Raw genomic sequence first — 12279 nt, forward strand, 5'->3', positions numbered from 1 at the left:
TGCAAGCTCAGGGCGGGCAAAGTTCTTGGCACAGTGCGACAACACGAGAGACCAGTGACTAGGAAGCAACACCCAGAGCTCCCGGCCTTTCACGCTGCGCATCACTCTCCGGTTTGTGTTACGTCACAATGCACAGAGTCTGCAGCTTACCACTTGAGCTTATCGTTGGCCCCCGCAGAAAATGTCGAGCTTTTGAGCACTTCCCCCATCTCTTCCCGGCAGAAGCTGAAGTTGTTGATGGTCCACATGTAGGAAAACTTGATCACTTTCACCTGCACGAAAAGAAGCAAACAAGGCAATGGAGAGACAGCTTTAGGATAGAGCCCAATACATTACTGCCGAGCAATGCTGGCTTTCACCCTCAAAGAAGAGGAGAGCAGGAATTGTTCAAGCACTTAAAAGAATGCCACAAACACAGTAGCACTACACGGGCACAGAATGTCCACGGACATTTAATTCTTCAAGCAGTTATAAGTACTGGGGGCGTCAAGAACGCATCCCTGTTTCATGGCATGCCATAATGTGGGCTAGAAACAGTAAGCTCTTGACGCCAATGCCACCTCAGCCTCTCTGCACATCACGAGTTCACACAATTCCGCACTGACTACCACGCTGGACGTGTGGTGTGGAAGCTGGACAATATGGAGCCATGCTCTAACTTCAATCCCAAGACGAACTCGAAGTGATTACCAATTGGCTCAAGCAATGGGAGCAGGTGTGCCACCAAGTTTCCCGGAAAAGTGAAGCAGTTCCCTTGCACTATCTGTGCTCAGAGTGTCAGCCTCAAATACTGCCACAGCTGCACAAGCCACTTCTTCAAACTTGACACGCCACAATCTAAAAAACAAAATTACGCACACCACAATGAAATCATCACTGCAGTAATAAAAAAGATCCCCAAATATATCTTTGCGCAGCATCAAAAAGACTGAAGTTTTTGGCTACTGCTCTGAACTGTAGATACTTTGTATTCACTGCTACGTCTAAGCTGCTTTGAAGCCACAAGAAGCTGAGAACTCGTCCACCTATGAGAGTGTCCGAGCCACAGCCCAGTCTACAGGGCACAAAACAAACATGTCTTGGCAGCAATGTTTGGCTCACTTATTTCGACAGCTGGTGCAATGGTTATCTGCCAGCTCGCTGCATCTGTCAGTTTGACCCAAGCCAAGAAAAGACCCAAAATACTGTTTTCCCCAGCCAAGGCCAGCACTTTATAGCCAATTAAAGAGCACTGGTGCTTTGGCCAATCATCCGCACTCAGCCACTTGGATGTGTGCCAACATGCATTTCCCAGCCAGCAGCATGGCCTAAGCACGCACTCGCCTTCATGGGTACGACTTTTGAACTGAGACACCAAAGCAGAATTACTCCCCTGCTGATGTGCCACACCTCTCATGCTGCTCGTTGAAGTCCAATAAACTACACTTCATTTCACAATCAGCGTGGAACGCTGTGGAGGCTACAGAAGTAGTGCGCCAGCAAAAGCAAATCATTATGCTGCATATTCCTCGTACTTCTCGAAGACTCGGTGAAGGTTTTGGCGAAAACTTGGAACAGTATATGACCAACACGCTTGTCACTGCAAATCACAGACAAGGCAGGCAGGCGTTCAGTTATCGAACCCTCTCTTTGTAACTTTTACTGGTAGTGAACTACTTTTTGGGTGTGGATGTAGTTGGTGTCATTAGATGAGCCAGCCGTGTATCATTTTGCTGCATGGCACACTCTTACTCCTCGAGGTCTCAAAGATGAGCTGAACGGAAACACGATAAGAAGTAAAACAAAGCGGAACACATTGGCAGCTGCAGTATTTGAGCTTTGTTATAATGACCATTCCTTGCCCGTATGTTGACGTATGATGAACTACTTTTTGGGCGCAGACATAGGCAGTGTTGCACACTGTGTATGGAACAGTATACCAGCAAAGCTCTCCAGGTACACTAAGACAACTTCAAAACAACAAAATAACAACCAAAGGTCTGAAAACTGACTTGCTGCCATTTTGCACGGCTAATCTAGCATGCTCCAGGGATGAGGAGGAGTTAACCACTGGGAAAGAGAAGCAGCCAACAAATAAAAAAAACAAATACACATAGACCATAACCCTTTTACTCCAAATTTTCAAAGAGTGGAAATCACCTAGGCGTGTGCAAAAGCAGAATGGCTGCAATAATTCCTCGCTGATTCGTGTCCACAATGAGATGCAACCACGTTTTCTTCATTTGCCCGTTCCAAGTATGAACAATGCTGCCATATCCAGTCTAACACAAATTGTCCTTAACGCTCCTTATATGGTAATTTTGGACTCGGCACCTGTGCTGCAAAGAATGTCCCGAAGAAACAGTTTAAAATGGCACCTTAGCAGCAATCACGTTTCCCTCACGAATTATGAGCTTCACTTTTATTAAAATGCTGCACGCACCAAAGATTTATAGCTTATTCGTGTCCAAAGAATACGGCTACGGTGTTCAGGCTTGCAGCATCACACAGACGCCCAGGCAAATAAAGCAGAGGCCCGGCTGAATTCCCACCCGTGCCAGGCATGCATGCCTTGAAATTGACCAGACCCTCCCATTTTGCCTACGGAACAGCTGCGAGCCATAAAATGGGACGCAGCATGCCCAGCGGTGAGCCCATGACTAAAACAGAAATAAAACGGAACGCTGGCCTGGAGGCCTGAGCTATCACAACTGCTGCGTTTATAAACATTTACCCGGGGCCTCCTTCCTGTACAAGGGCAGGAAAGTACACATTTCTCCTTCCACCACATGGTGCAGTTTTTGCACGGAAGAGTTCCCGTGGATGAGCTTGGCTTCTTGTTTTTCAACTAGCCAGTTCACCAGACTTAGATGCACCCAATGTTATCAATAGAACTCTCCAAGAATGGGCATGCTTCTGAAAAGGCAATAGGAAAGCTCGGTTTCCAGCTGAGCGCAGTTACAAAATTCTGCCTCCACCTCGAACCACAACAAGGATGCTGCATTACAGCCTCGATAAATGTGCAGACCATAAAAGACCATAAAGAAATTAATGCACATTTATCGAGGCTGTATGCAGCATCCTTGTGTAGTTCAAGGTGGAGGCAGAATGTTGATTTTATCGCCATGTAACTTGAATGCAATGTGTATAAGGCCCGGCTAAGCCATCAGTGGCTCGTAGGAATTGGCCCTGCAAGTTGGTGCAGTGATACACGCTTTATATGACAAACAATAAAAACGATAAAACTAAAAACATTATAGGTTCCTTTTTAGAAACTAAAAGGCACTTAACAACGACAAACACAAACAAACAAACGGCGACAAGGATGAGGAGGAAAGAAGAGTGGAAGGATTCAGAATCCACTCCATTGAAGCAGGATGCCTGAACTGCAACGTGGGGGAAGGGATGAGGGTATGTAAGAAGGAAGAAAGGGATAAAGAGTCATTATAGTGCAGGATTTCAAAATAATTTTAGGTTTGGTTTCATCAGGTTTAATGTCCCGAACTGACTAAGGCTGTGGGGATGCTGCAGTGAAGGGCTCTGGAAATTTTAACCTCCTGGTGTTCTTTAACATCGAACCACTGAGACAGCATTGACTGCAGTGGCCAGGATTGAACGCGCGTGTTTTGGGTCACCAGCCGAGCACCTTAACCACTGAGCCACTGCGGTGGCTCAAATTAATTTTAACCACAAGGGGTTCTTTTCAAATACAGTTAAATCGTGCAGCATATTTGACGTCTTTTGCGTTTCGCCTTCATTGAAATGCTGCCGCCGCAGCTAGGATGCAATTCTGTTTTCAAGTTCACATGGATTACAGTACACAGCAAAGACCGTAAACCAAAAGGCAAGGCAAGGCAAGGCTTATACTCAGAGCAGATCATCATCATTACCAGCAAGCATGAATAAATAAGTTTTTCAACACCAGACTTTTGAGGACATGGCTTCCTGCCAAGAACACATTGGATGCCTTAGATCCGAAGTGGACAAAGAACTTTGTTTTTTGGCCCTCGGGAAGGGATCTTACTCCAGCAATGGAGACTTAAGCTGCCCACAGTGCAGGGCAATAGCTACAGTATTTTCAAATGGGCACCCACCACCAGCAACGAAAAGGCCTCCTCCAGCATTGCCCACAATTACCCTTGTGCAGCAGGCATCGCCCAACCTCTCTCAATGATTTTCCTCCCCTCATGGTCCCATTACATTCTCCCTACGCCTTCCCACATTTCCATTCCCATGGCGCCCACTCTGTTAGTCCCTGTGATGGAACACCACTTATGTGTTTCATGCAATACTGCGATCTGGTAATAGAGTCCTGCCACTTTATTACGACCCCCATTGATATGGACTCAAATTATGGACAGTTCTTCTGGGGACCAAACTTCCGCCATGCATTTACACCTCGTTAATATGAAAACTCGCTGTCCGGATAACGTACAGGGTGAAAATACACTAAGCCCATAGGGGCCCATGTATTTGTCTCGTTAATATGGACAGCAATGACTGCCAAATCTCGACTGCCCCAACCAAATGCTTCCTTTCCTGTATTTTGAAAGCAGTACACCAGCAAAAGGCAATGTCCCAGTGACGGCCATTTTTTTTTGTTTTACAGTGCCAAGGTGCCCACTTGACACTCCTTGCGGTTTGCTGTATTTCATTAGTTTATGTGTGGAATGTGAAGCCACTGTCACCTGCCAGCATTGTATGGATACGTACTACTGTTCACAGGATGCCAAGAGTTGTAGTAGAAGATATGCCATCTCGCCATCAAGCATGTAATGCGCCGCTTGGGGCTTCAAACTGCGCCGTGCTACTCAAAAGATAATGGCGACCAAAATAATACCCTTCCAGTAGCCAAGGTTTCATCTCACCTCCACTTCACGGTCTACACTACGAACAAAAGTAGAATTTAATTAATTACAAATTGTTTTATTTCTCTTTTTCTTTCTTGATTCGTTATTTTGGATGACTCGCTTTATGGACAGTTTTGATCTGGAACCAGTGTTCACATTAACGAGGTACGACTGTACTGCCATCACCTGCAATTCTGCCAGGGGCACAAACATGTTCAATTAGCTGCTCATTTATTCCAATTCTGATTGTATTCAAATCTGACTATATTCCTGTTTCTATCTTATTCTGATTCTCTTATAATTCCATTGTTCCATTCTACAATGTAGAGAAACAACTGCACAGAAGGAACAGCTCCTGCAAGCCCCATTTATGCACAGATAGCCATTTTAATTTTTGCTCAGCCATTCCTGGCATCTCCCTACTACCTGAACTGCAGAGGTCCTGCGCTTCTTCCAGACCCTGATGAGGTGGGGTTCTCTTACAATGCAGTCCAATAATGGATAACATAGCCCCTATTAGGGACCTATGCTGATAAACAAGTATGTGAGGGTCTTGACCAGTGGTTTGGTCCCTTTTATTTATTTTACCTCCTTATGAGAAGTAATATTAAGGTAATCTGTAGCACTGTACCCACAATTTTGCTGAACTTCCCCCGTTCGCATCACCCTACTCCAAATAACCTGGTTCAGGATCTGGTCTCATCATCCACCCACAGCACATCCCAGCCCAGACTCCTGACCTTCATGTCCTCCTGATACCCTTCACAGGGAAGGGCCTTGGGATGACAGCGCTACAAAAAGGCCCAAGCAACAGGAGGGCTCAAAGACCTGTAGACACAGCCTGAATAGTGGTGGATACCAGGCTGCCTTTGTTCAGCCTTGATCCCCCTACTAATGTCCTTGAACGGTCATACCCCATGGGAGGGGAGGAGCCCGAAAAGATGAAAGAGCGGCTCCCCCATCTCCAGCCCTATTACATGCCCCACTCCCACACCAGTGTCTTCTTCTCCCCCTGGCCTCCCACCCCCCACACGGGCAAAAAAAGAAAAGGCAGCCGTGGTGCACGCGTGCCCTTGGAGGCGGCACAGCTGATGCGCCGAGGAAAGGAGGAGCCGGCAGCACTGCCTGCAGTCCCCTCCTTTTGAGACCCACAGTGCCCGTCTCGCCGGATAGGTCCTGTGGCGCCCGGGGATTCCCCTCCTCTACCCTCCCGGCGGCCAGGGCTGCTGCTGCTGCCGCGTGAGAATTTATGCTCCCGGGGATCGCGACCTTGCCGTCGCAGTTCTCCACCCTCCTCCTTCGGCCGGGCGGGACGGAGCCCCGACTCCGGCCTCGGGGGGGCCTGCCGCCGTTTGGCAGTTAGCGACCCAGATGGGCCCACATCCCTCCCAACAGCTCTGCAGGGCGTAGGGTCTGCCGCTACGAAACGGTGGAAAATCGACAGCGGGACCGGAGACTATCCAGTGCGTGAAAATGAGGGGGGCGTAATTCACGCGGGCCAGCTCTGCCGAAGAGGCCGAGCCCCCACCGACCGGCCGCTGATCGATTCAACGGCGGTTCCCGCCCCCTCCTAACTTACCCGGCCCGAAAATAATCTCCAGCTGCGCCACCAGCGAGGGACAGTCGTCAGTGGCGACGCCGTGTTTATCCACATTCTCCGAGAGCGCGCTCGACTTGCGCCCCGGCTAGCGGCACTCGCGCTCCGTCCTTGCCACATAAGAGCAGCGGATGCGCGACCCTGCTGCTGCACCATCGATCGGATGCGAACTTGCGCTCACGCAGAGGAGCGGCAGCAACGACCTCGGCGTTTCAACCGGCCGAGAGAGATAAAGAAAAAAAAAAAGAAGGGCGAGTCCACAGCGGAAACAATAACACGTGGGTCCCGCTCCACCGCAAGGCCAGTTGCGGCAGCTCGACGGATCCCAGGCCGGCCAGCCAGCCGGCAAGGCGGAACCGCGCAGCGACCAACGCGGACAGACGGAAGGAGAAAGGGAATCAAGCAAAAAAGCGAGGCGGTGGCCACAATGGGCGGCGAGAAAGGAAGCGCGGCTTCTGCTCTTCGGCTGACCTATTTCGGGAGTCCCTAATGGCCCACGGGGGCCACCCGCAAGGTCGGATCGCGGCGTGTGTGTGAGAAAGGACGAAACCGAGGAGCGCTCCAAGACGCGCCAGCCAGCCAACCACGGCCGTGCCCACCGTCGTCATTGCGCTCCCAGGTTTGGTCCGCAGGTTCCGTCTTCGAGACACGAGCGTGCTCTTCGAGGCGAACCGAAGTCCTTCCGAACACTAGTGAACGCGTGTCGAGTGCTCATCACGTCACTTCGATAAAGACCTCCAATTTTAGGTGTACCACATAAGGCGGTGTACCAACTTTGGGTGGCATCGTAACCTAGGTACGAAAGTATTATCGGTTAAATATGCTTGTTACACAAGTGAAAAATGTGGATTGGCAGGTGGCTGCAGTGACGCCGTGTGGTCTAGTCTGGTTCAGCGAGGGAAGAATAATGCAGCGAACGTTGCAGTACGAGCACGTGGACGGGCAACTTGCGGGCGATGACCAACGCGGAGCGCAATTCGCGCCCGAGCGATGATGCAGGGCGAAATACGAAGTGAGCTGTAGAGCAGCAAGCACGTATTGGCGATTCGAAGGCGGAAAGTTTCTCACGATTGCTCAACAGAGTAGTGAACTCTCCTTTCGAAGCGAAATTTGTGTTGAAAACCCCCCTTTTTTTTAACGAAGGAGCGTCACTCCCTTTCAGTATTCCTTGATCTCAGTGACGGACCCCCATCTTCCCTGGCTTGTCGCCCTCCTTTAGTTCGATGCTTTCCGTTCGCGGGTCTTGCAGTGCTGCGGCAAGTTCTCCACCCGTCCTCACGCACTCCGGTAACGGCCACAGACGCGCGCTACCGTCCAGCTGAGCAGGTGAAGACATGGATCTTATTAGCAACCCCTTTTGAATGGGGTCGGTGGCCAACGGACCGCAGCGCTGCGCGGGGGACGGTGTCACCGTTGGCGCCACGCACTCCCATCGCCGCCAGTCAATCCGGGAGCCCCCGCTCACGCACCGCACAAGGGACGGAAGCAGCCGACATGCGTGCCGCCACCGGGCGCTTCCTTCCTTTCACCCCTGTAGTCTACCTGCGCCCTGCTCGAAACGGGTCCGGCGCGAACAAAGCCCCAACAGGTCCCGCCGCTCGACAGTCGACAACGGCTGCGCCCTCGGAGGGGCCATTTGGGCGAACGGTCGTGTACACACACACACACCCGACGGAGGAGAAATGAAAGAAGCCCCCCCTCACCCCCGCCGTGGAGAGAAGCCTCCCCTGCGACGACGAGGCCTGGAAAAAGGTCGCCCGCGTGACCCGGCCCCGCAGCGCCCTGACCACGCGGTCGGGACGACTCCTTTTGTGCGTGCTCGAATAGGTGACCCGCTCGTGCACGCGGCTGATGCCGACGACGACGACACCTCGCGTGGGGGGAGGGGGGCCGAGACGCGGGTCAACAACATCCCACGTGGGGGGGACTCCCCCAGCGCCACCGCGACCGAGCAGCACAAATCGCGAGGTAGGGGCCGAAATGGGGCGTAAAGTGACGTCTTTTCAAAGAGCCGCAGTGGTAAGCTTTGAGGAGGCTTCGAGTAAGCGCGTTCCAGTGCTTTTTGTCGTTCACGTGGCATCGTTCCGACGCAACAAAACCGCGGTCGTTTTAACTGACCTGCGAAGCACGAAACCCTCCAAGAGAAATTGGCAGTGTGGTTGTCTGCACGGCACCGGATCAACAACACTAAGGTGGGACCTTGGGCTGTACAATTAAAATTAAATTAAATTGGTTTTCGAGGAAAGGAAATGGCGCAGCATCTGTCTAGAGTATCTTAGTGGACACCCGAACCGCGCCGCAAGGGAAGGGAGGAAGGTGGGAGTGAAAGAAGAGAAAGAGGTGCCGTAGTGGAGGTCTCCGGAATAATTTCGACCACCTGGGGAACTTTAACGTGCACTGACATCGCACAGTACACGGGCGCTTCGCCTCCATCGAAACGCGGCCGCCGCGGTCGGGTTCGAACCCGGGTACTCCGGCTCGGTAGACGAGCGCCTTACCACTGAGCCACCACGGCGGGTATGTACCATTGGTGTGACACAGCGAAAAGACTCTTCGATCAACGAGACGCACGAAATCGGCCCGCGCGAACGCGGCGCAAGCGAAACGGGCCCGTTGCTGCGCTGGGAAGGTTTACGGAAGCGCCGCACAACAGGGCAGGCAAGTCGACCGACCACCCACGACGCGCCCTCCTGCAAGGCTAGCAACAACCGTTGTTCCTCTCGGGTCGGGACAGCGTCCACGCAGCTTATGTCAGGACCGAGAGTAAAACCAACTTCTTGCTTCGTGTAGCGTTCAAGCAGGGCATCTGTGGCGTGCGCCAGGCCAAACAAGCCCGTCAGGCCGTTATCCACCCTTGCATCTGTTCTGTCAGAACGGCGGCAGTTCTACCTTCGTCTAGACCGTGACCGTAAAGCTAGCCACAGCAGTAAGACCTCGGTCATGGCCTAGTGGTTTGAGCATCCGCCTCACTTGCGTGAGGTACTAGGTTCGATCTCCTGCGCCATCGGTTGGTACCTGCCGGTTTACCAATACTCCAAACACGTAGCCAGGATTTTTTTTTTCCGAGCGTTCCAAGCTTCTTGTATCGGGGAGGGAGGGAAAGCCCCAGAAACGCACTGCTAAGGGATATTTTTTTTTTTTTGGGGGGGGGGAGGGGGGATGGTAGAATTTACACTAGATCGCCTTCCCATCGTCTCTGACTTGAATTTGAACTTGCAGCCAAGTTTTCGTTTCGTTGCTGCGTGGGCTCCTGGTAAGCGGAGGTGGGAGGCGCTTCTGAGGCTGGGTAGGCACGCAGCCAGGACTTTTTTTTCTTATTTTTCAGGGGGGAAACAGATTCGTATATCGGGAGGGGCTTGGATACGTGCCTGCAATCGACGCAAGCCATAGCCTAGTGTGCTGCTCAGCTTTTCAGGGGTGAAATGCTTAGGGAAACTGTCTTTGTGAGGAACGTGCGCGCGAACAACCAGCAAAATAAAAGAAGCAGAAACCTGTTCAATGCGAACAACTACGTGGCCAATACTTGCCCTGAATTTCAAGGCAGCGTGCTCCAAGAGAGGCAAGCGTAGCAGGGTGCGGCAGAAAGTTAGGTGGGCGGATGAGGTTAAGAAATTTGTGGGGATACGGTGGCCGCTACTGGCAAAGGACAGGGTTAATTGAAGAGATATGGGTGAGGCCTTTGCCCTGCAGTGGGCGTGGTCAGGCTGATGATGATGACGCTCACATAACAAAATGAACTTCTTCAGTGTCCAGCACTAGCTCATAATGAGCGGGAAACTAATAATGGCGTGCCTTCACGCAACGTTCACTCTTCTCGCCAGAATTTCTTAGCCCACACTGCGGTGTCACTGGGGAAGGCACGCTTCGTGCAAGGGCTGGACGCTAACGTCCGTTCCACTTTACAATCGTGCCACCTAAGGGCGCTCCAGTGCACTGCAGCGCCAAGGACAGCTGTCCGCTGCGCTGAGGGGTGCGACTACCCTGCTGCGTAAAAACTGGCGACACAAAAGCTGCAAGCGGGGTTCACCGAGGGTGCCAGCAACGTTCCCGTCCACAGTATATCGGACGAACTCTGCTCACACCTGTTAAGACAGCGTGCGACTCAAATGCTTTGCACAGGTGCCGAAAGCGCTCGGCTCCGAAGTGGTGGCGGCGCCCGACAAACGCTCACCTGTGTGTAGCACCAGCTCTCGGCCACGGGCGTGTTGACCTCGCTCTGCGGAGGCGGAGTGGGCAGGCGGGGAATGGCCATGCTGCTAGAGGACTCCGGCAGCACCTCACCGCGCGCAGCTGCAAAACAGGGAAAGAGACACACCACCCGTCAGCACGGACAGCACACACGACGGAACGCGGCATGGATATCGCACTTGCACATTTCCGTCGCGCGGCGGGAACTCGGGCGCCGCCGCTCCCGGACTCTCATCCGACTTGGCACAACACGGCAGCCACCGCTAATGACGACGATCGGGCGAGAACTGCTCGCGGACACGTGCAGCGACTTGGGCTGCTCCCCGCGGCAACTTCTAGGACGCCAGCGCACCGCCACCACATTTGATTCCACCGCCGCGTGCGCGCGAAAAATCCACGTGCAAGAATAGGGAGAGGAGGGACTCCCAACTGGGCGCACTCGTGTTCCGCTGCCGTTGCGAAGGGCAAATCGCTCGGCAACAGAAGCTCGCTGCTGCGGAAACAAGGGGGCGAAGACGAAGAAAACCGACAGCGAGAAAGGAAGAAGCATTCGGCCCCAGAAACGCGCATACGAAAACGGAGGCGGGCCGCCTCAATCTGACCCAGTTTCCGCGCTACTTCCTCCCTGGAAGGGCGATATACAAGCGCGCGCGCGGAATCAAAAAGCCCCCGAAAGAAAGAAAAGAAAAAGGGAACAAGCGGTGCTCCTCATCGTTCGGCGCTCCCTCTTCCTCGGCCCCGACGGCGAACAAAGAAGCCAAGGCGCGACGACGACCGCGCGCTCCCCTCTCCCGCAGGAAAGGAGCAACGGCCTTCGCGCCGGGCCCCGTCCCGAAAGCGCCGAGGCCAGAGCCGCCGAGCGAAGCCCCCACAGCACCTCGCGCGCAGGTCGCTCTCCGGCTACGCGGCGAGAGGGAATCGCATCGGGGGAAAAAAAAAAATGGGAAGGGGCGCACTATTAGTTTTTCGCTGTTTGGATAACCCTCGGCCCGGTACACAAGGGCGTCCCTTTCCCCTAAACACCCAGGTCGAAAGGCCCGCGCAACGAACTTTTTACTTCCTTCCGAGGCGCGACCCACATTCGACAGGGGCTAGCAACGGAAAACGACGCCATTAAACGCGAGCGTTGCGAAGTAAGAAGCCCAGATGGGGAATAAAAGGCAGGCCGTCCTCCTCCGCAAACCCGGAGGTGCCCACTGGAGGCGGTCGCGGCCTTGAGCCTCCAGCGGAATCCCCGTTTCCTCCTTGTTCTCACCCCCTCTGTCCCCTTCAGATCGGAGAAACACGCTGTTAAGCATAGCAGCGACAGACGCGGTCAAGGATTCGGGTTTCCCTCGAGGAGGAGTAAAAAAAAGTAGGTCGCTCTCGTTCAAGAGCTCTCTCAGCTACCGAGGACGTTGAGAGGCACAGTTTCGTTTTGTCACTGACCGCAAGCGAAACGCACAGCGGAAGAACACACCCACAGACCGCAGGCGAAACGAGAAGGGGAGGGGCTAAGCCAGTGTCGTGCGCTGGGCGAGCGACTTGACAGAAAAACCGACGAAAGAACACACTCTCACCGAGGCATGGCTAATCACTCACTCCCTTCCGGGACAGGGCCCACACTGCGCTTGACTCGGCGATCGTTGCAGCCCGGAAGGATGCACGTTTTTGCCGCTCTAGCAA

At 53.0% G+C, this 12279-nt stretch overlaps 1 protein-coding gene across 10 annotated transcripts in view; it reads right to left on the reverse strand.

Annotated features, from left to right (window-relative positions):
- Positions 1-12279, reverse strand: part of rdx (BTB/POZ and MATH domain-containing protein rdx) — a 231005-nt gene that overhangs the window by 16569 nt on the left and 202157 nt on the right. For all 10 annotated transcript variants that reach the window (XM_089547679.1, XM_089547677.1, XM_089547674.1 and 7 more), the window contains 2 exons: positions 10598-10716; positions 151-272 (listed from right to left, as the gene is read on the reverse strand). In XM_089547679.1, coding sequence (XP_089403805.1) covers positions 151-272; positions 10598-10678 — 203 coding nt within the window. In that variant the 5' untranslated portion in view covers positions 10679-10716. The remainder of the gene's footprint in view (positions 1-150; positions 273-10597; positions 10717-12279) is intronic.

The sequence above is a fragment of the Amblyomma mixtum genome, chromosome 6 (assembly GCF_055824585.1).
Source record: "Amblyomma mixtum isolate Tamu chromosome 6, ASM5582458v1, whole genome shotgun sequence".
NCBI classification, from domain to species: Eukaryota; Metazoa; Arthropoda; class Arachnida; order Ixodida; family Ixodidae; genus Amblyomma; species Amblyomma mixtum.